Source organism: Sus scrofa, chromosome 8 (assembly GCF_000003025.6).
Source record: "Sus scrofa isolate TJ Tabasco breed Duroc chromosome 8, Sscrofa11.1, whole genome shotgun sequence".
In the NCBI taxonomy this organism is placed as follows: domain Eukaryota; kingdom Metazoa; phylum Chordata; class Mammalia; order Artiodactyla; family Suidae; genus Sus; species Sus scrofa.
This window is the reverse complement of record NC_010450.4, coordinates 69,677,305-69,700,832: the sequence shown is the minus strand read 5'-3', so window position 1 is coordinate 69,700,832 and position 23,528 is coordinate 69,677,305. Positions and strand designations below refer to the sequence as shown.

The 23,528-nt window shown below is 37.1% G+C and overlaps 1 protein-coding gene across 1 annotated transcript; it reads right to left on the bottom strand.

The window, feature by feature from the left end:
- AFP (alpha fetoprotein) lies at positions 1,969 to 23,143 on the bottom strand. The gene is made up of 15 exons (NM_214317.1): positions 23,032 to 23,143; positions 22,504 to 22,555; positions 20,875 to 21,007; positions 18,692 to 18,903; positions 17,457 to 17,589; positions 16,039 to 16,136; positions 14,231 to 14,360; positions 12,087 to 12,304; positions 10,338 to 10,470; positions 9,480 to 9,577; positions 8,777 to 8,915; positions 6,517 to 6,740; positions 4,785 to 4,917; positions 2,915 to 2,969; positions 1,969 to 2,114 (listed from the first exon to the last, which is right to left on the bottom strand). Exons 1-14 carry the CDS (start codon positions 23,114 to 23,116, stop codon positions 2,925 to 2,927), a joined length of 1,833 nt encoding a protein of 610 aa, NP_999482.1. The 5' UTR covers positions 23,117 to 23,143; the 3' UTR covers positions 1,969 to 2,114; positions 2,915 to 2,924.

Below are 23,528 nucleotides of genomic sequence, written 5' to 3'. Positions count from 1 at the left end.
GGTTTCTGGGTTGAGCAAACAGAAAGATGGACAAGGCGAGGGCGACACAGATTGGGATGGGATGGAATTCAGTTTAAAATGTGCTAAGTTTGGATTGCCTCTGCATTACCAACATGGAGATGTCAGGGAGAAAGCTGATACAAGAGCCCAGAAATTAAGGGGGAAAATCCAGGATGGAGATATAAATATGTGTTGTCAACATCTTGAGGGTATTCATGCACCAAGTGTGTATGAGAGCACCTAGGGAGAGAGTTTAGATTCAGGAAGAGCTGTTCTGGGACACTCCAACATTCAGAGGTCCAAGATTTGCAGAAAATGCAATGAAGAAGACTAAGGAGATGCAGACAATAAGATTGGAGAAAAAAAAATCCAGAAGCCTAGAAGAAAAGTGTTTCAAGGAAAAGGGAAGTGATCAATTGTGTCACATTCTCCCCAAAGACTGAGAATTGATTTCGCAGCATGGAAGTCACTGGTAAGCTTGACTAGAAAAGTTTCCACTTTGAGTCTTTATCTGTTGTTTGCTTAACTAGTTTTTTCTAAGTAGAAATGTTCTAAAATCTCCAATTTATTATTGTATTTGTGTCAATTTGTCCTAGGGTTTCCAATCACTTTTTTATATATGTTGATGAAATATCATATGGCTCATAAATTTTCCAGTTTTATCTTCTTGCACTTCCCAGGAAATTATTTTCTTATTAAATGCTTGTACGTTGAGTTCTACTTTATCTCGCTGTGATCTCTAAGTTAATATCTTTCCGAAACCAGGCAAAGCCCAAAGATATTGCAACAGAATTGAAAGAAAAATGTAAAGGGCAAAGCAATTGAGTTAGAACTGAAAGTTCATTTTATTGTTCTGAGCGAATGTTTTCTTCTGTGGCAGAAGCCGAAGCATAAATGTAATTTTTAGATTTCTCTTCCAAGTTAATGCAGAAAGCAGCCTCCCTACTGTGGACTGATCCTTTCATCTCCGCTTACAGACCTTAACCTTCTCCACTCTTTCCCCTGCCCCTACCCCTCATTCTCCACAGCTCCTGAGTTTTCTTAAAAACTAACCACTATGCTTAGATATTACTTTGGTCCTCTCTTACCTATAAGACATTGTCCAAACCCTTTGGAATAAAACCCATGAGACTCTACTCAATCCTACATAGTTGGCATATCTTGCTTGATCTTCCATATCCATATCCTTCCTACCCACCCCGTACTCCCCTGAAATCATTCACTGTGTCTTCTCATAGGCCATGCTTTCCTCCTTGGTGTATTTGCTTTCTTCTCTACTTGAACTGAGGAAGGTCCGCTCTTCTTCTGAGATGCTTCTTAGATGTTTGTTTCTTCCAGTCTGACTTCCCCCAGTCAAAACTGGTCTCTCCCACCCTTTGATCCCCTCAACAATGTGTTACCTTCTCTGTAATGGCCCTAATCTTTCTGCATTGTTCTTAGTTGCTTCCTTCTTTACTGGAGAAACTGAAGGACAGTGACTGCACCCAGAACAGGACCTGGGATATAGTGAGTGCTAATAAATACTTGCAGAATAAAAAAATTAATTGATGAAAATGTTAATTACATTCAATCGAAACCATTGCAGCACAGTTAACATATGTTTTAAAAGGTCTATGAATACAGAACTGAACAAGACTAAGAAAAAAGTAGACATTAAGTTTTGAATAGCAACATTCCTGATGGATCCTATAAAAGCAGAATATTTTCTTAAGGCCAATTTCTCTGTTAGAATACTTAAGTGGTCATTTAATACAATGTGCCCTGACAGCACCAAAAAGTGCTTCATTTGGGAACATTTTTTTAGTTCACCACATAATCCTGCCTTCAGTGTCATAAATCCATTCTTGAGTGGCTTTAATGTCCCACAAGGACTAATATTCAGTGCTTTTTGATCAGAATCTGCTTCAGACAATGGTATTCAAAGAAATTATCTCTGTTTTCATAAATAAGCAGGCTAGGAAAAAGGAAGCATTTGGAGATACTTTATTTCTATAACAGGGAAATCCCACATAAAAGTCTTCATCATTTTTTTAATTCACAAGAAGCATAAATCAGTTAGAATTAAAAGGAAAAGTTCACACCAAACCATAAAGACCTGTCTTCTTCTCTTCCCCCTGTAATAGCAACAAAAATATAAATACTAATTAAATTCATAAATGCAGAAAGTATCTGATTTTATTGTTTTATATCAGATAAACAGCAAATACAGATAGGATGATCTTTTGATGGCATTTTCTGAAGCCTTTGAAATAACCTAAAAGAATTTTGGAAAAAATAAAATTAAAAATTAAAAAAAAGAATTTTGGATTAGTTTAATCATTAATGTAACACTGTGGGCATAATTTTGTTACAAGATTTTAAAATAAATATTCTTATTGAATTGCATTTATTTTTAAGAAAAGATCACATGTACAGACAGATAGGAAGCTCTTCTGATGGCATTCTCGGAAGCATTGGAAATATTCTAAAAGAATTTTGAGTTTATTTAGTCACTAATTTAAAATTATGGGCACTGTTTTGTTCCAAGTTTTTCTGGGAATCTGGGGTTAATAGATGCAAACTATTGCATTTGAAGTAGATAAGCAATGAGATCCTGCTGTATAGCACTGGGAACTATATCTAGTCACTTGTGATGGAGCATGACAGAGGATAATGTGAGAAAAAGAATGTTATATGTGTGTGTGTGTGATGGAGTCACTTTGCTGTACAGTAGAAAACTGACAGAACACTGTAAACCAACTATAATGGAAAAAATAAAAATCATTTAAAAATAAATAAATAAAATAAACTTTTTTTATTGAACTGCATTTATTTTTAAGAAAAGTATTTAATGGTAGTTCTTAGGGTGCCTTTCACCATGGAGACATATTTGAGGAGAATCAACATATTTAGACTTGTCTGAATGTTTTGTTACCTGAAGTAATTTAAACTCCCAAAGAAGCACGTGTTTTTGAAATCAGTGCTGGACCCTGCAAATTAAAAATAAATAAGAATCATCAACAAACTAGCAAATACAACAAAAAAGAAGCAGACCCACAGATGTAGAGAACAAACTAGTGTTTACCAGTGGGGAGAAGAAGGTGGGAGGGACAATACAGGGGTAGAGAGGTAAGAGGTACAAACTCTTATGTATAAAATGAGCTATAAGGGCATATTCTACAGCACAGGGAATATAGCCATTATTTTATAGTGACTGCAAATGGAATATAACCTTTAAAAATTATGAATCACTATATTGTACACCTGTAACATATACTATTATACCTCAACTAGACTTCAATTAAAATATGAAGAAATAAAAATAAATACGTGTTATCAGATAAAAAAAGATGACTGTACCAGTCATACATTTAATTCTCTCCTAGCTAAGGGTGAATTCATAAATTTATAGGTTAATGGAGTTAAAAATAAAGATATATATCTCTGACGCCAATAAGCTAGGATAAGCTGGCTTCCAGAGAGGAAAAAAAAACCTCCATTCTTATCAACAACAGATGTTGTATTTCTAGGAGTTCTCGTCGTGGCTCAGTGGTTAACGAATCTGACTAGGAACCATGAGGTTGAGGGTTCGGTCCCTGGCCTTGCTCAGTGGGTTAATGATCCGGCGTTGCCGTGAGCTGTGGTATAGGTTGCAGATGCAGCTCGGATCCGTGTTGCTGTGGCTCTGGTGTAGGCCGGCGGCTACAGCTTGGATTAGACCCCTAGCCTGGGAACCTCCATATGCCACGGGAGCGGCCCCAGAAAAGGCAAAAAGATGAAAAAAAAAAAAGATATTGTATTTGTATATCAATCTCCAAATGCTTACCAAGCCTCATCCCATATCTCCCCTTAATCCACAAGTCAATCATGGAAATTAAAAGGTTTGCAGAGAAAATACTTGTGCACTACTATTTCACGTGTCCTCTTCATGTAGATGAGTGTCTTCTCAAAACAGAGGACATTAATCTTTTTGTATCATATTCACAAGAAATAGTTTTCATCAAACCTATTTTATCAGTTTTGTTATATCTGATTTGGTTCTCTGTGCCCATTCCCTCCTACCAAAGACACAGACACATACTAATAAATACACACTCAAGCATACCTTATTATATTACCTATTGAAAAACTCGACATTTCTAAATATCATATATCTTTGGAGTTCATATAACAAAACATCTAAACTTTTATATTATGAGATAATTCAATAAAATTGGCCAAAAGGGTGAATTATAGGATATCTTTTTTAAATAGTGATGCTATATGCAAGTGTATTTCCTAATACAAACTAAAAGCCTACAAAATGTAGCCAATTTACAAATCCAGCTAAAACTACTAAATAATTATATTAAGATAATTCCTACTTGCTACTCTGTTAATATTCAAAGGCTTGCTCCTAAATGAGTTCAATATATTTTCTATAAATATTCCCCCCAATAGCCTGCTTGCACAGTTAATTTGCTATTAAATTCTTTTAATCCATTGAGCTGAATTGAAAAATTTTAGGCTAGAAACTCCTAAATCATCATCAGTTAATTATATGTTCACTGTATAGTTTTCTCCACTAGGAAATAAATCAAAATTACTAATGACCACAATGTATTCTACAATTATACTTATTTCTAATATTTGGTGAGAAAACTGTAATTATTTTTTAAACCTAAAGTCTTTACATTTATTTCTAAATGAAATATAAATATCTGTCATTATTTAAAAAGTATAAATTAGTGAGATATTCTTTTCATTATTCAATTACAGAAAACTCCACACCAAGTATTTTGACTATAAAAATGAGCTGCACATACCTCTTCTGCAAAGCAGACTTCTTGCTCTTGGCCTTGGCAGCACTTTTCCAGTAGACCAGAGAAATCTGCAATGACGGCCTCAAGTTGTTCCTCTGTTATTTGTGGCTTTTGCTTCACAAGGTTAATAAGAAACCTATGATTTAAAACAAAACAATATATAAGAGAAGTCTGCTGTGCAATGGTATTTTTCTAAAGCTTCCCTGGTAGAGAACTTTTAGAGCCCTAGCAGCCTCACCCAAAACCCTCATCCCATCAACCCATCACCAGATTTACCATATAGATTTTGTCTAATACTTTCATTAAAAAGACTCAGGCTAAAGGCATTGGAGCAACCAAAATGTCCAGAGGAGTGGATAAAAGAAGATGTGGTACATGAATACAGAGGAATATTACTGAGCCATAAAAAAGAATGAAATAATGCCACTTGCAGCAACATGGATGGACCTAGAAATTATCTTACTAAGTGTAGTAAGTAAAAGACAAATATATGAAATTACTAATGTGTGGAATCTAATAAAAATGATACAAAAGAACTTATTCACACAACAGAAATAGACTCAAAGATTTTTGAAACCAAACCTGTGATTACTAAAGGAGAAACACTAGGAGAGGGATAAATTATGAGTTTGAGATTAACATATGCACACTACTATATATAAAATACATAAGTAATAAGGACCTATTATAGCACAGGGTAATCTACTCAATAGTGTGTCATAACCTATATGGGAAAAGAATCTGAAAAGGAATGGATACATATACATGTATAACTAATTAACTTTTTTGTACATCTGAAACTAATCAACTAGTCTGAATTTAGGCAGATTATAGATGAAACACTGTTTTACAGTCCACCGTATTCATATGTAGTGAAACACAGTCTTTTTCTTATTTTCCTAAAATATCCTTTCCAGTTCTCTCCTCTAAGATATGTTTAATCTATGCTCAAAAGCCCCGATTTCCAAAGCCTGGCATTCACAATTATCACACCCTTACCTGAGCACCGCCTGTCCTAATTACCTATACTGCTCACTTAGTAATATATTCAAAGTTGACTGCAGGAATAGAGAAGGCTTGCCAGAGGAGGCCACATTCTCGATGTATCTTGAAACATGCCTCAGATTGTGACAGAGAAACAAGGGTTTTCCAAAATGAAGGCAGATATTTTGCAAAGGATGGAAGTATTAAATAAAATGCATGGGAATTTGCAGGACCTGAGTTTCACTGACTTGCCTGACCTTCACCATTACAGACTGCCTCCCACAATGAACTGAAATGTGGATTCCATTTCCTAATGCCCATAATTCATGGCTGAATAAGTATTATGATTATTCTCTTCAAAGAGTAAAGAGTATATATATATATATAAAAAAAAAGTAAGGGCTGTTTTTTTTTTTTCAAGGCTTAGAATGGAAGTACATAAGACTTACTCCAGAGACATATCTTAATTACCCCAAACGGCTTTCCCCTTTTCCCTCAATCCCAGAATGCATTACAACAATAATTAAAATAGACTAGTTTTACAATCATGAAACTGTCTGTCCTGGAGAGTTTTTCCAGATTAGAGGCTAGGAAGACACTGAGACAAGACTCTTTTGAGAGTTACTTTGAGGTGCTTTGATGTAATAATGTTCTCCTAGTGAGCCCAAGAGTGTTGGGTGTGTAAAGTGACATCTCAACCACTGCTTAGCATTGTCAGTCTTCTCCATGCTAACAAGTAACAGTTTCTTACTGCTGCTTCATTGTTTGCAGTGCTACACCCTGAGCTTGGCACAGATCCTTATGGAAGATGAACTTGTCATCAGAGAATGGCGGAGGCACGTATGTCTCATCCAACACCAAGCTGCTGAAGCATGGTCTCCTGTTGGCATATGAAGAGGTGCAGCACTGGCCAACACCAGGGTTTATGGGCATCTCTTCGTGCCTGATGCACAACTGCCCGATGATAAGGTCAGCCTAAGTAGGAGAATGAGAAAGAAGAAAGCAAGGAGATGGAGCATTATCCATGGAATTGATTCAGGAAAATTGTCGCAATAGTGTTTCATGTCCAGTAATTTATAATTACTACTACAGGAAAATTTGCTGTCTGTGCAGGAGCATATGCTGCCATATCGCAGATTCTTTTTGTTTTGGTTTGGTTTTGGTTTTGTTGTTGTTGTCCTCATTTGTTTGACTTTTTAGGGCCATGCCCACTGCATATGAAGGTTCCCAGGGCACTACAGCTGCCAGCCTACGCCATAGCCACAGCAATGCCAGATCTGAGCCATGTCTGCTACCTATACCACAGCTCACGGCAATGCCAATGCTTAACCCACTAAGCAAGGTGAGGGATTGAACCCGCATCCTCATGGACACTAGTTGGATTTGTTTCTGCTGAGCCACAACAGGAACTCCCTCATCATAGATTCTTATTTACCCATTTGTTTGGGGATAAACTTCAGCATTTAGTGACTGATGTTCCACAGATGATGCTGAAGGCAACCCCTTCAGCAATTTGAGTCAGCTCCTTGACACGCGTTTTCAGTTACATACATCCTTTTGCAAGGGAAAAACTCTGTCCTGACCCAGGAAATCAATATGTGGCTTGTACGTCCACCAGCCATTCCAGGAGGACTCTTCTCTTCAAAGAGTAAAGAGTATATATAAAAAAAAAAAAAAAGTAAGGGCTGACCCAGGAAATCAATATGTGGCTTGTACGTCCACCAGCCATTCCAGGAGGACAGGACACTCTAGCTGAGCTTTCCATTTTAATTTTGGGATTCAGAGAATCTCTTTCTAAAGGTGAGAATAGCACAAACCTAACCTTCTCACATCATACATACATACAGCTAATGTATAGTCTAATTGAAAAGAAGTAAGACGTGTGTGTGTGTGTGTGTGTGTGTCCTTAACTCTTTCCTAGTGTAGAATCCACCCATCATCCACACTGGAGAGATATTTCTTAAGCTCTTAATACTAACTTGTAATAAGGGCTGACATACTTTGTGTTCACATGCAGTGTATCAGGCTCATACTGAGTGAGTCGCACGATCACTCGGTTCAAGACACCCATCCTGTGAGGATGGCACAGCTTGTATTCTCACATGTCAACTGAAAAAGCTCAAGCTTAGTGAGATAACAAGCTTCCCCAGGGTTACAAGACTGACAAGTGGTGAAAGGGGGATGGGAATATAGGCAAGAGGCCTCCAGAATCTTCACCCCAGAACCACGCCAGCATCCTGAGTCCCTGCACCCTCCCAACATGTGGAATTCAGTAAGTGATACACATGATGCTTAATTGCAGGAAATTTTCCCTTCGCGTCTAGTCTTTGAAAAAAATATTCAGGACATGAGACTAGCAAATAACTCCCTGTCACCAAAAAGAGGGGGAAAAATGTACAATCTTATTCATAATTGGGATTTAAGGGAAAAAATAATGAAAAAATTCAACCTGTAATCCTATGTAGGACACTGGTGACATTAAGAAGTAAAGACTGTTGGTATTACTAATTCAAAAGTCATTTTACTATTCACAATGTGGGATTTACCCTGCTCTGTATCCTATACCCAGTCAAAGTGAATAAATTGTCCCTAATATCATCATCATTAAAAAAAATAAACTACAAAAGACAAAAAGGTATGACTAAAAATAAAAGGGTGAATTGTAATCTGTCGAAGTTGAAGTTTTTCTTTTTTTAACATGACAGTAGGGATCTGGTGAAATCGTGAATTGCGTGACGCATCGGTCTTCCTGTCTTTCCTGTCATAAATCTTGCTCAGACATTGCTGAATAGACCCAGTGAACGTCCACCAGCCATTCCAGGAGACAGGAAGCCTGCCCACCTGCCAACCATTCAGAATGGAGTTCTCACACCCCTGCCACCAAAACTAATCAAACAAGTCCAGGAAAGCCACCTCCATATTGGTTTTTACCATTTCACATAAATGGGAATTATAAAGCGACTTCACGTTGAACAGGGCAGAAACAAGATGGGACTAAACAAAACACTCACCGCTCCCTCACCACAGGCCAACTGCCTGTCTTCACTGAGGTGACAGCAAGCGGCTCCTGTGGTCGCCATTTTCCTGGTCAAGGCCATCAGCTCAGGGGGGGTCAGCTGAGGGGCTTTCTTTGTGTAAGCAACCAGAAACCTGAAAGAAGCATTTTTCACCAAATCTTACTGAGTCCTTCATGAGTTTCCAGATTCTCACTCCCTCTCAAAGACCCTCTCTTGCCATCAAAGACATGATGTCAGCTCATTTGTTTCATCCATGTGGGGTCTGGACCAATGTTTAGGTGCATTTACTGTGACGCCCACTCCCTACACTCCTGCTACACTAAAAGATCACAATAAATGTTGGACATTTATTTCCTGGTCCCAGTCACAAAACTTTCATGGATACTAACTTTGATCCCTTGGTACTTTAACTACAACAGATTATGACAGAATGGATAGTTTTGCCGCAAAAATCTGCATGGTTTGGGGAACCCAAAGCCAGTACCAGAAGTCAGGTCTCACAAGCCATCTGTTCCTCCTTAAGAGAGGGAGGTGGGAACGGTACCTGCTCACTGGGAAACTAGGTGATCAGATTACTGACCTCCAATCCAACATAGGGGCTGAAATTCCGATGGCCAGGGGTGATCAATTCAGACATGTATTTCCCTCATCAGTTAATAAGTTTAAATCATTAAAAATACTGTTTAAAAAAGCATACGCGTTCTGTAAGTAATATTCTCCTAATTTCTGGAAGAGGCCGCAGCTCCGCTTGGCCAGTGCTTGGCTCTCCTGGATGTATTTCTCTAATTCTTCTTCCTGAAAATACAAGCATTATTCTATATATTTTTTTCCTCTTTCTGGACACATAACTTTCTTTGTAAAAATTGATTGGTAATATTTTATTCTATGATGATACCAATCTTAAAGAAACCACTGTTAGAGAGGTTTTTTTTTTTTAACTAAAGATGAATTGTGAGAATTAAAACAAATGGACTTTGGGGGGATTAAGTTTAAAACTTTGTGACTCGCCAAGATATTTGATGGGTAAAGAATCACAGTTCTTTCCATACAAAATCCTTGCCTTTCTGGAGCTATTCAAAAAATCGATCTTGTTTTTATTCTGTGTATCAAAGAACTTTTGGTTAACATTTTTATTTTTAAAATAATCTGGTAGTTGTTGATACTAGTTAATCACTACTTAATAGCTAGATAGCTAGTAAATAGAACTAACTACTTACTAGTAACTATATTCTTTCAGACAAACAGGACTTTTTTTTTTTTTTTGCCTTTTCTAGGACTGCTCCCAGGCTAGGGGTCTAATCAGAACTGTAGCCGCCGGCCTGCGCCAGAGCCACAGCAACTGGGGATCCGAGCCACATCTGTGACCTATGCCACAGCTCACAGCAACGCTGGATCCTTAACCCACTGAGCAAGGCCAGGGATCGAACCCGCAACCTCATGGTTCCTAGTCGGATTCATTAACCACTGAGTCATGATGGGAACTCCAAACAGGACTTTTAAAGTATGATATTAATGTCATTTTTCAGATCCTCCCTACAAAGCTAGAGCTATTTACCCCTTTATCCTGGCATTCAAGAGGGTTTTCAGACTGCGAACATTTCTCCAATAACTCCTGGTATCCTTTAGCAACTCTTAGGATTACTGGGACAGCAAGTTTAGGATGTCTTCTTGAGTACTCATAAGTAAACCTGAAATTTGTGGGGGAAAAAAATACCGTGTTACTAGCATTAAAGAGACAAATTACTTTGGTGTCATATGACATGCAGAAGTTAAAATTCAAGTAAATAAACCTAGAAATCAAATATGATTTGTACTAAATGCATAGCAAAACTATTAACAAAAATTATGATCCTTCAAATGGTTCTAAAATGGCATTTTGTTTTCTTTTACACTCTTCACTTTGCCTTTTCATTATGAACTTTCAATTTATCCACCCAACAAATGTTTCTACACTGCCTACTTTCTGCATTTTTTAAGCAGTAAGGATTAAATAATGTATAAGATAAAATGTCTGACCTCTCAGAAGCATGCATTATAGGGAGACAGAAACAAACAAGAAATAGGTCATCTTATTTTAGGTAGTGATAAATCATTGAAGAGAAATAAAGGAAGATAGAAGAGGTGACACAATTTAGAGGGTGTGGTCAAGAAAAGTCTCTTTGGGTAGCTCTTCCTAAAGAGAAACTTGGGTGAAAAAAGCCATATAAAGTGTCTGGGGGAAAATCATTCTCGCCTGAGAAAATTCCTGTTGCAAAGAACTTTTCCAACTGAAGAACTACTTCTATTAAGTAAACAATTAGCTTTGGATACAATTAGCTTCTATTAAGTAAACAATTAGCTTTGTACAAATGTGTAAGTTCAAAGAGAATCCTTGAATTTGCTAACTATATTCCCAGATTGTAGAAATAGGTCATAATTCTGCTACCAATAATATCGTCAATATGTGTTTCTGAAATCTGGACTTTGTTCTTGTTTGCATAATTTAATTTAGCTGTGCAAACACTGTGTGCATGTCTGATTTTAATGCAACAATAGAATCCTAGCCTCTAGGAATATTAAAAAGAAAATTGCACCATTATTTTTATTACTACATTAAAAGCAGGCCCTCAAATTTAGAAAGGCCTTTGGAAACCATTAAGTATAATTATCCTCAGCACCACACAAATCCCTCCTCTAACAATGTTCACTGATACACACTGTACAACAAAGGAAAATGTATCCACTTAACTGCCTGCTCCCCTTAAAGGCAAATAATAGAATGAGAACATGTCCTGTCAATTACATTACATCAAACTACCATACTGCAATGTCTCTAAGCATGTTTGGATTTCCTTACAAAAATAAAATGTGTATTCAATAAATAACAAATAAACTATTCCCGAAAGTCCTTCCATCTAGCATAATCTACTGAGTCATCATTGGGGAGAAAGGTTTTAAGACATGCAGTGAAAAGGCACGTTCTTGACTATAAGCCCTTCTTATTACAAAAATATCCATATCCTATTTGGAAGCCCAGTAGTAGTCTTTACCCAAGTAATCCATATGGGTATGACATTGCTTCTGATTTCAGAGAAATGGAAACAAAACAAAGCTCATTCTCATAAACAAGCAAATAATAATACTGGTGAAAGTCTTATCAGTACAACATAGATCCCATTTCTTATTGCCTAGCCATCTGCTTAACTATACTTTGGCTCAGAACATCCTAGCATTACCCTTCACACTGAGTTTAGAAGCCATTTCAACAACACAAAGTTGTCAGTTACATAATAATCTTCACCTATGTGAACATACATTTACACACCTTGCCATGGAGAGATCTTTTTCCCTTGAAGAAAGTTGGTTGAAATCTCTCTCTCCTAAAAACCTGTTTAGATTTGGAGATAAGCCTTCAGGTTTGTCATCATTTTCTGCATGAATTATGCATTGACCAAGTTCAAGTGTGGTGGGCAACTTGCAGCATTCTGCTATTTTGCTTGACAGAGTATCTTGTTGAGAACATACGTAGGACACAACTCTTTCCTGTCATGGAAAAGAAAGTATAAGTTTTAAACATTTATTCTTTAATTCAGGAGCTCATGACCAGTTCTAGGAAAGAAGGAAGGAAGGAAGAAGCAAAGAAAACATTTACCTTGTCTCCCATTTTAGTGCTTTCTCCATATTTTACCTTTCCTCAGACCTTTCCACCTAGCCATGTTTTTTCGATGCTTCTTTTCACAGTTGCCAGTTAAAACCTTATATTTTATTCTAATAAGAAGCTTTTGAAAACAAAAGAGAAATGTACTCCTCAAGCCAAATGCCATACACATTAATACATTCGACTAGTATTGAAATGTGCAGCTAAATATCTTCTGCTGATTGTCACAACCCGGAGAGCAAACCTTCTCCTTCATCTTTAACCAAACAATCTGCAGTAAGCCGCTGAAACCTCTAGAGGGCAGTCTATAGATAATGAAATAGTGCACGAAAGCGGCCAGAAAGAAGCAGAGCTTAGGCATCCCTGCAAAATGACTGAAAATTCTGCGCACTCTCAGCAGGAGCAATTAGAACCCATTATTCAGTCGTTAAAATCCAGTTTATATACCATGCTGAAATTATGTTTTCCACTTCAAAGGAAAAGGGTAGTTATGAACTCCAAACATTGAAAAAACTAAACTTTAAATACTCTACAAATTAGTAAAATTGTCAACTAAAACCAACATAACTGTCCTCAAAGCAAAGCAAAATCTTTCTTAGTACCACCCCCAATATGAAGGTAAATGCTACTGTAAGCAAAAATCAATGAAATAGGAAGGTCTGTCTTTGAAGCAGACAGTTCCTCGTTCCCTGACTCCAGGCTTTCTGCCTGCTCTCAGAGACTCAGCCTCAGGTCTCCTCCCCGGCTTCCTGCTGACCTTCAAGTCTACCTCAGCCACACTGCGGTGCACTGGGCTGAAATGAGCATTTTATCTTCACTTTCAACCTTCTGGAAACCATGTTCCAGCCTTGGTTTTAAGCCATCTGAATATCTAGGAGCAGTGATTTTTGAGCTTCCATGAAAAAAGATCCGTCACAGGGGACCAGAGAGGGAGTAATTTGGAGATAAACGGACCTCTTGCACAATATACGGGTCACTTAGGGTTGGCCCCAAATAGACCAATGCCACACGCCTTAAATCTCAACTGACTACTGCATGCTTGAAGAGTCTGTTGTTGGAGTTTTTTGATTGTGGTTTTTCATTCCTTTAGAGCTCTTTATTCATACCTTCCCTTGATGGCTAACTTCTTACCTTGTAAAACAGTATTTTGTGTTATTTTATTCTATTCACATAATAGCTGTATGAATATAATACAGAGGGCTTTCCATGTGCCAGGCATCGTGCTGGTGGCCTATGGATATAACAGTAAACAAAAGACAGTCCCTAATCAGACTATAAGCTCCTAGAAGTCAGCTTGTGACTTCCTAAAAGGTATCCCACACAGAGGCTAGAACAAAGAAAGTATTCAATATATATTTGTCAAATGAAAGAACAAATGGAGGGAAAAACAAATACATGAAAAGTAAAGAGTCTACTCCTCAAGTTCTATGCGGAGGCCTCCCAAGAGATCAGCATCCTCTTTAGAAGTAAGAATGAATGGGCACTGGTCTATCAAGAGGAGCTCATCCCTTAAGCGGAAGGCAGAGTCAACAAAAGACAGGTTAAGTTTTATTATCAAGAAATCTGACTTCAATCCATCAGCTAGTTACCACATCCTATGACCAACTCAGGGCAGACAGCCTTCTCCCATTTAGAATGAGAGCCCTACAGGAGAAAACTGACAGAACACTGTAAGCCAGCTGTTATGAAAAAGATGAAAATCATTATATAAAAATAAAAAAAATGAAAAATAAAAAGCAGAAATTAAAAAAAAAGAAGAAAGAAAGAAAAGAGAGTGGGTGGAGATAGAGGAGGCAGGAAAAACTCCTCACCGCATCCTGCAGACACTCCAGCACGTTTCCTCTGCAGCATTCCTCGTGGATATGGGCCACATCCAGGACCAGTTTCTGAATTTCAGTAAAATTAGCTTTGGGAAACTTTTGACTCAGTTTAGTAACAGTTCTGGGATGGGGGAGAAGAATTAGAAATCAATCTTCATTATCAAAATCAAATAACATTTACAGAGTGTTAATATAGTGGCAGCTCCAAGTAGAAAGGACCAAAGTATTCTTTTTTTTTTTTTTTTTTTTTTTTGTCTTTTTGCCATTTCTTGGGCCGCTCCCGCGGCATATGGAGGTTCCCAGGCTAGGGGTCTAATCCGAGCTGTAGCTGCCAGCCTACACCACAGCCACAGCAACGCAGGATCCGAGTTGCATCTGCAACCTACACCATAGCTCACGGCAACGCCGGATCATTAACCCACTGAGCAAGGGTAGGGATGGAACCCGCAACCTCATGGTTCCTAGTCGGATTCGTTAACCACCGCGCCACGATGGGAAATCCCAAAGTATTCTTATTTAAAAAGAAAAGGGAAAGTGTTATAAGCCTTGTCAATTCTAGTCCAATCATTCAAGGCAGGGGCTTGGTAAAATGCGAGTGGATCCTACAAGTGGTTCCTGTGAATCGCAACGAAATATTTTTGCTATTCAACATGATGCTGACTATTTGGGATCACTGTTGTGAGTGAGTGGGGGGAAATTAAAAAGGATAAACAATTAAGAATGGACAATTCTATGAGAACAATAATCATTTTTTACTTGGGCAGAAAGAAACCTGAGAGTATGGGCAGGGTGCCTACGTGCCAATCAATAATATGAGCATGTGGAGCAGACTGAACATTCATGCTAGTCATTACACCAAGACATGTGGTGTGACCCAAAAAGGAAGTAAGAAATAAAAATTCTTATTACTTCTGCTTATTTCATTTAAGTTTTAAGAAAGGTCAAGGCGAGACCACTACTTCCTATCACAACTGGTATCGTTGCTGCTACTGATGAAGACGGATTTTCTCTTCAATTCAGAACATTTAACTTTAATCACCTATGGACTGCAAATAGTAAATAATGTCCTTAGAGGAAGGCTAGTCTGCTTTGTGGAGAATCTAGGAAAATGTCATATCTTTATGAGGTATACCTTGATCGCAGTCCAGAACTGGATCATTATCTAGAAGAGCAGATGAATAGGATAAAGCTCTGAAGTCTTCTCCAAGTAATTTTTCATTAAGACCTTGTCTAACACTCATTAAGGGGTCTCTGACTTCAGAGAGTTATCCTATTTACCTACATTTCTAAATACACGTGAAGAAACATTGTAAATCAACTATAATGATATTTTTTCTTTTGATCTTTTTGCGTTTTCTAGGGCCGCTCTCGCGGCATATGGACGTTCCCAGGCTAGGGGTCAAATTGGAGCTGTAGCCACCAGCCTACACCAGAGCCACAGCAACGTGGGATCCGAGACGTGTCTGCAATCTATACCACAGCTCACAGCAACGCCGGATCCTCAACCCACTGAGCAAGGCCAGGGATCGAACCCACAACCTCATCGTTCCCAGTCGGATTCGTTAACCACTGTGCCACGATGGGAACTCCTGATAATTTTTAAAAAGAAAAAAAAATAAGTGTCAGACAGCAGACTGATCTGTTCCTCCCAATCCTAAGATTTCATAATTCTAATCTCATTAGCTCTCATCAAAGGAAACTTCATTCTCCAGGGTAGCAGCAATGAGAAAAATGAACTCAAACTGCAAAGTAGTAGTTCCAAGATTTCACCTTCTTCCCTAGACAGAGCTTAGACTTACATGGCTCGAAAAGTTCGGGCTCCAAATTGTCTCATGACTGTGCACATATGTTGATTTAACAAGCTGCTTTCTCTTAATTCTTTTGTGATTGATGCTGCCTAGATAGAAAAAAACAAGGTGTCAAGAAATGATGTATTTTCCTTTATACGCTCCAATAAATAGAAAAACAACAGATACAGCTAAAACATGAAACTCTATTAAAAATTTATTAAAAGTTATAAGTGCAATATACTTTCACAGAAATTTATTCATTCTTTCTTTTAAGTGGGTTTATATACATGTATGCCAGGCAGGTTTATTTTTTTTTAATTCCTTGAAACAAAAATATTATAACTTTCATACTTGGAGTAATGAATAAACAACTGTAATTTTGAAGAAATTGAAGCCTGAGCATTTCTGCCCCATCTCAAAAAAAATAAAATTGCATCACAGTCAGACATTCTGGGAATAGTCACAACTCCTAGGAAATTTTCGTTGTAGGATTTCAGGCAGCAAGTAATTAATTATTATGTTTAAAAAAATTAAAAACCAAAAAATACATATTTCAATATAGAAAAAGGATTTTTTCCTCTATCAGATTTAATGGAAAAGAGGAAAAATTAATTATTTGCACTGAAATGATTTGTGGTGACCTAGGAAAATAACCGAGAACAATGGTTATTTTTATCAATTTTTATCAATTTTTTTTTCTATCTGTACCATCTGCTGTATTCCTTTCTTCAATCTCACGTTCACCCTGGTGTGGGGGTGGGGGTGGGGGTGAAGGAGCATCTTCTCGAAAGGCACCTTGGTGCATGTGTGTTTGCTAGCTTACTTGTCCGTGGAAATATGATGTTAAAGAAAATATTTTGAAATGGTTGTTTTTAAAATATATATATTTATATTTTAAAATATATATATTTATTCTAGCTGTCCAAATTTAAGAAATCTATTCACTTCTCTAAACTTAAGTTTCCTTGTTTGTTAAATGGCAATGATAATCACACCTCAAATTTGTTCTAAGGCTTCAAAGAAATAATGTCTACAAAGCATTCATTCTACTTCTCTTTCACTTTTTTCTCTCTTCGATGCTTTCTCTTCTCCTCCCACTCCTTCAACTCCACCTTCCTTCGCTTCCTTCCTTCACCTTTTACTCCTCTTCCATTTCTGTTATCACCTCTATCTTTGTCCCACTAAACTCACTTCCTTAATAACAAAAGAATTGTTGGATGAGTGAATGGATAAAGGAATGAATTTTAAAAAAAACAAGCAAACAGCAAACCCAGCTATTTTAGCCCAAAGAGTAGCAAACTGCTGAAATATGCTCTATTCTGAAAATGATACTCTGCACACCAAGCATATTTCCACTTTTGACTTTGTGTTTTGTTGAGTCATAGCCAGATTGAAGTATCCATTTTAGAGCCCCACGAATATAATACCTTTGTTTGAAAGCATTCAACTGCATTCTCAGCTTTGCAGCAAGGTGGGATTATTTTGTCATATTGAGCAGCCAAAGAAAGAATCGTAGGTGCATACAGGAAGGGGTGCCTTCTTGCTATCTCATAGATATACCTGTGAAATGAAAAGGAGCTGTAAGATTTACAAACATAAAAATAGGACTGCTACTGCTTGGAACTGGACTCAGAAATTGTTTCAAGAGTCAGAAAATAGTCATACTCTTTTCTACTTGCCATCAAAATTTTTCTCACTAAAGATCCCCCAGGAAAAAGAAAAATCTAACAGCCAATAGCACATTCTACTATGAGAACAAACAAGGCAGAAACACTGACTATGATTCTTATTAAAATGTCCTTTCCAATAAGCCTACCAAGACATGTTTCCAGGGTCAGTGAGACCACATCTCCACTAAGTAAAACAGAAAGATGGACTCTTTTATTTTCTCATCACTGCAAAATGAGATTATCCACCTGGGAAGTCACCAGAGCAGAGATGTTCTAAGGATAAGCTCTATATTTCTCTGCATTAGGCAGCAACATGGAAGAAAGAAGTGATTGAGAGTTTGACACAGGCTTCCCCAACAAAGAACCTGGGTTCAAAACCCAGCCTGGGAGTGTACTAGCAGTGTGCCCTCATCCAATTGTCTGAACCTTCTAGCTTTCCCATTCCTCATCTGCAAAATAGGAAGAAGAAAAGGAATGACGAAGAAGAGGACAGGGAGACTGGAAAGGCTGTTTGTGAGCATTAATCTGATCATGGGTGCCAAGCACATGTGTTCTTGCAACACCATAGTGCTCCACTGATGCCAGATATTTTTATGTATCTTAAACATGCCTAGATCTCTAGCATTTTATATTTCCAGGCAATTTGGTGAACACAAAACACCAAATGTTTGGCTCTGGGAGGACTTATTTTGTGCCATACATATATACTCTTGTGCAAGCTAAAGTGAAGCGCCTAAAAGAGAAAAAACAAGGAACCACTGGCGGGTCTGCTGTGTGGTCTATACCGCATCTATCTACGTGCTGTGGAGACAAAGCTATACTTAAGGGTGCTCACCTAACTTTGTAGCGCAGGACCTCAGCAGTTGCCACATCAAACATTAGTTCTACTTCTCCATGGTTTAGCGTACACCCGAAAATTGCAGAAATTCTAGATTCTGCTTGGTGCTGCTCTCTTTCTGGGGTCTAACTCCACCTTTAAATTGGAGCCTTACCTGGTCATGAACAGCTCCCTGTTTTCTTCATATGCTTTACAACTCGTGACGGGTTCTGGAACCTGGAAAGGTGGGATGGATGCTGGAGCAGCCTTTTTGCGCGCTAAGAAGCAGTTATGTCTTTCCTCTCCACTTTGGCTGCAGCAGTGTGAAAGCCCATACTTCTCAGGAATTTCCTCTTCATGGCAGATTTCTTCCAGAAAGACAGATACCTATAAGAAAGATTGATCTTTAATACAAGACAACTAACTTTACCTAAAAATACTGTAAAACACATAAGAAGTTTTCTAATACACCAAATCAGAAATGTAGGTTAGGAAAATAATTCCCCCTACAAATTCCGGGATATTTAGTTTCAACCTGATGCCATAGCCTCCTCTGATGTATTCAGGAAATGGAATTTAGTTTTCCACCTTAAGTAATACACATGACTATTAGACAAATTATTTTATTTTAAGAGGGAAAATACAGTGCAATATTTTGTTCCTCCCCCTCAAAAATTTGAACTATTTTATTTTTCCCTTTTACGCTATCAACAATTTGGTTCCATGATATATAAGCTTTCCTTTCATATACAAACCACATTTCAAACATAGATACTCTTTGCAATATTCTTGTGATAAGACATTGAACTAAAATTTGATATTATTTTCAGATAAAAATCAAAATAATTTTAAATGGAATTAAAATGGCGTCAACTACTTTTCATAGGTTATAATTATAGACTTAGCTAAAACGTACATATTAAATGTTTAAAATCCTTCCCTGTTGCCTTAATTTTACCCAAATCAGATGACACCACTGGTCTAAAGAATCCCTCTGAGGAATACGTGCGTTTCATTCATCTCAAGAAAATTTTATTTGGCATTTGTGACTGCTAATATTTAGAAAATTCTGGACATCTTTACTAAGAAATCCAGTTCCAATCCACATAAAAATCATACCTCTAAGTTTACAATGATTAATTATGAATCTGTAGCATCATCTAAGACCCCTCATTGGATGTAAAGTTGCAATACATAATGCATTTTGTTTATTTTAAATATGTTTTTAGACTATCAGGGCAAGCCAAAAACAGAGATGCAAAACAGGGGTTTAATTATTAAATCATCAATTTCAGAGTTGTAAATTACTTTATATCTTTAAAAGGGCATCTCCTTTACAATATGCCAGCTACATTGTCTTTTGACCAGTTCATCAATCCCACCACGACAGAGGATTCTCTGGGCATTTTGTTCCATCATTGGGTACCTCTAATCATTAAAAAGTTCCTAGTTCTTTTCTACATTGAGATCAAATAAACAATAATAACTATTATTGATTGATATACATAAGGATTTCCTATACTTAAAAAAGTATTTATTGTTTATCTGAAATTCAAATTTAAATGGGCTTTATGTTTTGTTATTGCTGTTCGTTTGCTAGATCCGCCTCCCTAATCTATGCTATGCATCTCACATTCACTACAGCACAGAGTATAGTGTAATGAAGCCACTGAGGGTGTTAGTTTTGGAGTCAGATGACCTAAATTTAATCCTGGTTCTGAGGTCCCTTAAGAAAATTACTTAACCTCTCTGTACCTCAACTTCCCCAACTGGAAGATTAGCATCTATCTCCTAGGATTATTGTAATAAATTAATATTTGCAAGCAATGCTGATATTCTGCCCATAAGTCCCAGCCAGGGTATCTTGGCTCATTGGGCTTACATTCCAATTCATCAGTGCTATGCTCCAGTCATAAAATACTTTGGTTATCAATAGGTAGGTAACACTCCCTAGAATAAAACCTGTCGCATTGTGTGCTTAATAAAAATTAACTGCTACTACTATTATCCCGTCAATCTCCATGACAACTCAGAATTGGGAGCTATTATTATCCCTCATTTCATTGATAAAGAAACCAAAGCTCAAAGTTAAGTTATATGCCCATGGTCACCCAGATACTCTTATTTCAGAACTTAGCTGTTGGTCACCAGGCTCCTATTGTCTCTTTACAATAGATACCCATTGTTTTCTCCTTTGGTCTCTCCAGTATATCTGAATTAAGCTAATCCTAATTTTATACAACAAGTCTTCAAATAATTAAGTCTTTGTTTTTCATGCCATCCCTGCATCTTCTATTCTGCTTGCTGAGTTCTGGTCAAATATCGTAGTGCTTTTTATTATTATTATTATTCACTTACCTGGTTTTCTAAACATCCTGCAGGCTGCTCACTGCCAGTGGATTTCTCAATTACAGTCAATACATCTTTCACCATTTGGTTTACTTCCTTGTAAGTGGCTTCTTGAACAAACTGGGCAAAAAATATGGTAGCTCTGAAACAAAAACATGTATGTATGTTTAAGGAGCAGACGTATCAAGCTTCTTTTTCTCAAGGTTATTTTTTGCTTGTTTTGTTGTCTGTTAGGTTATGACCTATTTAGGGATGACATTTGCTAAAAATGTATGTGGAATTCTAGCCACCCAGGAAGAAATGTCAGTCTTCTTCTCGTCCCCTTCCTCCATAAATATACATATATCTGTCAAAAATGAACATGAGTGGGTTTCCCATAAAAGTGGCTCCATGGATAAACAACAAGGTCCTATTGTAAAACACAGGGAACTGTATTAAATATCCTGTAATAAACCACAATGGAAAAGAATACAAAAAAGAATATATATATGCACATTGTGTGTGTGTGTGTATATATATATATATATACACACATATATATATAAAACAATCACTTTGCTGTGCAGCAGAAACTAACTCCACATTGTAAATCAACTATGCTTCAAGTTTAAAAAAAGCTCTACTGAGGTATATTTCTGTACAATAAACTATATCCACTAAAGTGTACCATTCCAAAAAAAAAAAAAAAAAAAGGTGTCTCCTCCTTTTGTGGTCATCCACCCACTGCAATGTGGCAGTAATTAAAGATATCTATATTTTTATGGTTGGTTTTTGAGCAAAGACTTGGTCATTAGACCCCTGCCTGTGTGGAGTCCCGGCACAATCAAGGTCTGATCGTGGGTTGACCTAAAGTATTGCTTTCACAGCTTTCTGCATGCAAGCAGCATTGGTAACACACAACTTTTTTTTTTTTTTTTTTTTTTTTTTTTTGTCTTTTTGTTGTTGTTGTTGTTGCTATCTCTTGGGCCGCTTCCGCGGCATATGGAGGTTCCCAGGCTAGGGGTTGAATCGGAGCTGTAGCCACTGGCCTACACCAGAGCCACAGCAACGCGGGATCCGAGACGCGTCTGCAACCTACACCACAGCTCACGGCAACGCCGGATCGTTAACCCACTGAGCAAGGGCAGGAACCGAACCCGCGACCTCATGGTTCCTAGTCGGATTCGTTAACCACTGCGCCACGATGGGAACTCCAACAACTTTAAATTCCTTATTAGAAACTTCAGAAGCGTGAAACAGAAAGATAGCATTCAAGAGAAGAGCATACCCTCTGCAAATAACCAAAATTAGAACTTTTTACCTCCTGTTATTTGCTACTAGGATGAAGTGTATTCAGAATAGAGAATACGATATCATCCTACTGGTATTGATGAGAAAAATTCCTGAATTCATATATAGTTGTCTTCAATCAGACATTATTCTTCTTTATGACTTTGTTTGTCTCATGGATTCGCAAGGCACAGGCCAACAGTTCAACTTCTTCAATATCAATTTGATATTCAGTGTAAATAACTTTTCTTGACATTGTCTAATTTGTACTTTTAAAAACTCATAGGGTGATCCAATTTCATTTAATTACCTAATTAAAATTTTCATTGCTCTGCATATTGAAAATGCATTTATTCAAGCAAAACTTACAGGTCAACTAAGTTCATCTCTGCAGAACATTGGGAAGAATCCAATATGGAAGCTGGAAAGCAAGATAAACTTCATGAGAAATGGTGTCTTCAACTTCAATCAGGAAAGTAATCATTCTTTGTTGTAAATATTTGTGTCTAAGTTAAAACTCTACAATTTTAGAACTGAGAAGACATTAGGAATCATCTATCTAAAGATATTAATTTTGTACCTGAGGAAACTAGGAAACTAAGAAATAAAGTTAACAAGAATCATTTATAGTAGACTTAACACTACAAGCCAGATTTTACATCTTCCAATGGTTTGGAACCATTGACTAAAACATAGGTATATTAAGTACCACCACGACTTTGTAAAACTCTTGTACTCTTGTAAAGATGTAAGTTTTATCATTCATTTAACTATATTCACTAATTAAATATTTTTCCTCTATGTGGAACAGTAAGTATGTTAAAAAATCAAAATAATAAACGTAAATTTAAGAATTTTCATATAGAAAAAAAGACAGAAAAGTACAAACTATCTTACCTATTCCATATGCATTTTCATGCATTGTTCTTGATTCTGTAAAATTTAGTAGAACAATTAAAAAAATTGATACCACCCACTTCATGGTTCCTAGTTATTTCCTTGTCGGTGGTGAGGCGGGGGGAAGGATATTGTAAAACATGCTGAAATTCTTTTATACTCTTCTCTAACAATGCCTGTTAACTAGTAATCTTTTGTTGGTATATCTGTTACTTTATTTCCTTACATTGCAGATGGGACAACTTGCTAATAATTAACCACAGGGATTATTTGTATTTTATGTTCAAGGACGCAGACCTCTTCGGGGTGGAAGGGGGCGGAAAACTTGCAATTCATTCCATTGTGCAAATACAACATATATTCTTCTCAAACTGCAGAATATTCAAGACAGTGACTTTTCCCTAAATTGTACAACAGAAGTTAATAAGGCCATAAAAAAAAAGATAACCAGGCTTTGTATGAAATTAACTACATGCACTAATTTATTTTAAAAGTAG

Bases quoted from the DNA above. Each gene is read 5' to 3' on its own strand.
- AFP (NM_214317.1), bottom strand. From the start codon at position 23,116: ATGAAGTGGGTGGTATCAATTTTTTTAATTGTTCTACTAAATTTTACA. The intron at 22,556-23,031 runs GTAAGATAGTTT...CTTGCTTTCCAG, and splicing joins TGAAAATGCATATGGAATAG to CTTCCATATTGGATTCTTCC. The intron at 14,361-16,038 runs GTAAGTCTAAGC...CCCCCATCCCAG, and splicing joins GCCCGAACTTTTCGAGCCAT to AACTGTTACTAAACTGAGTC.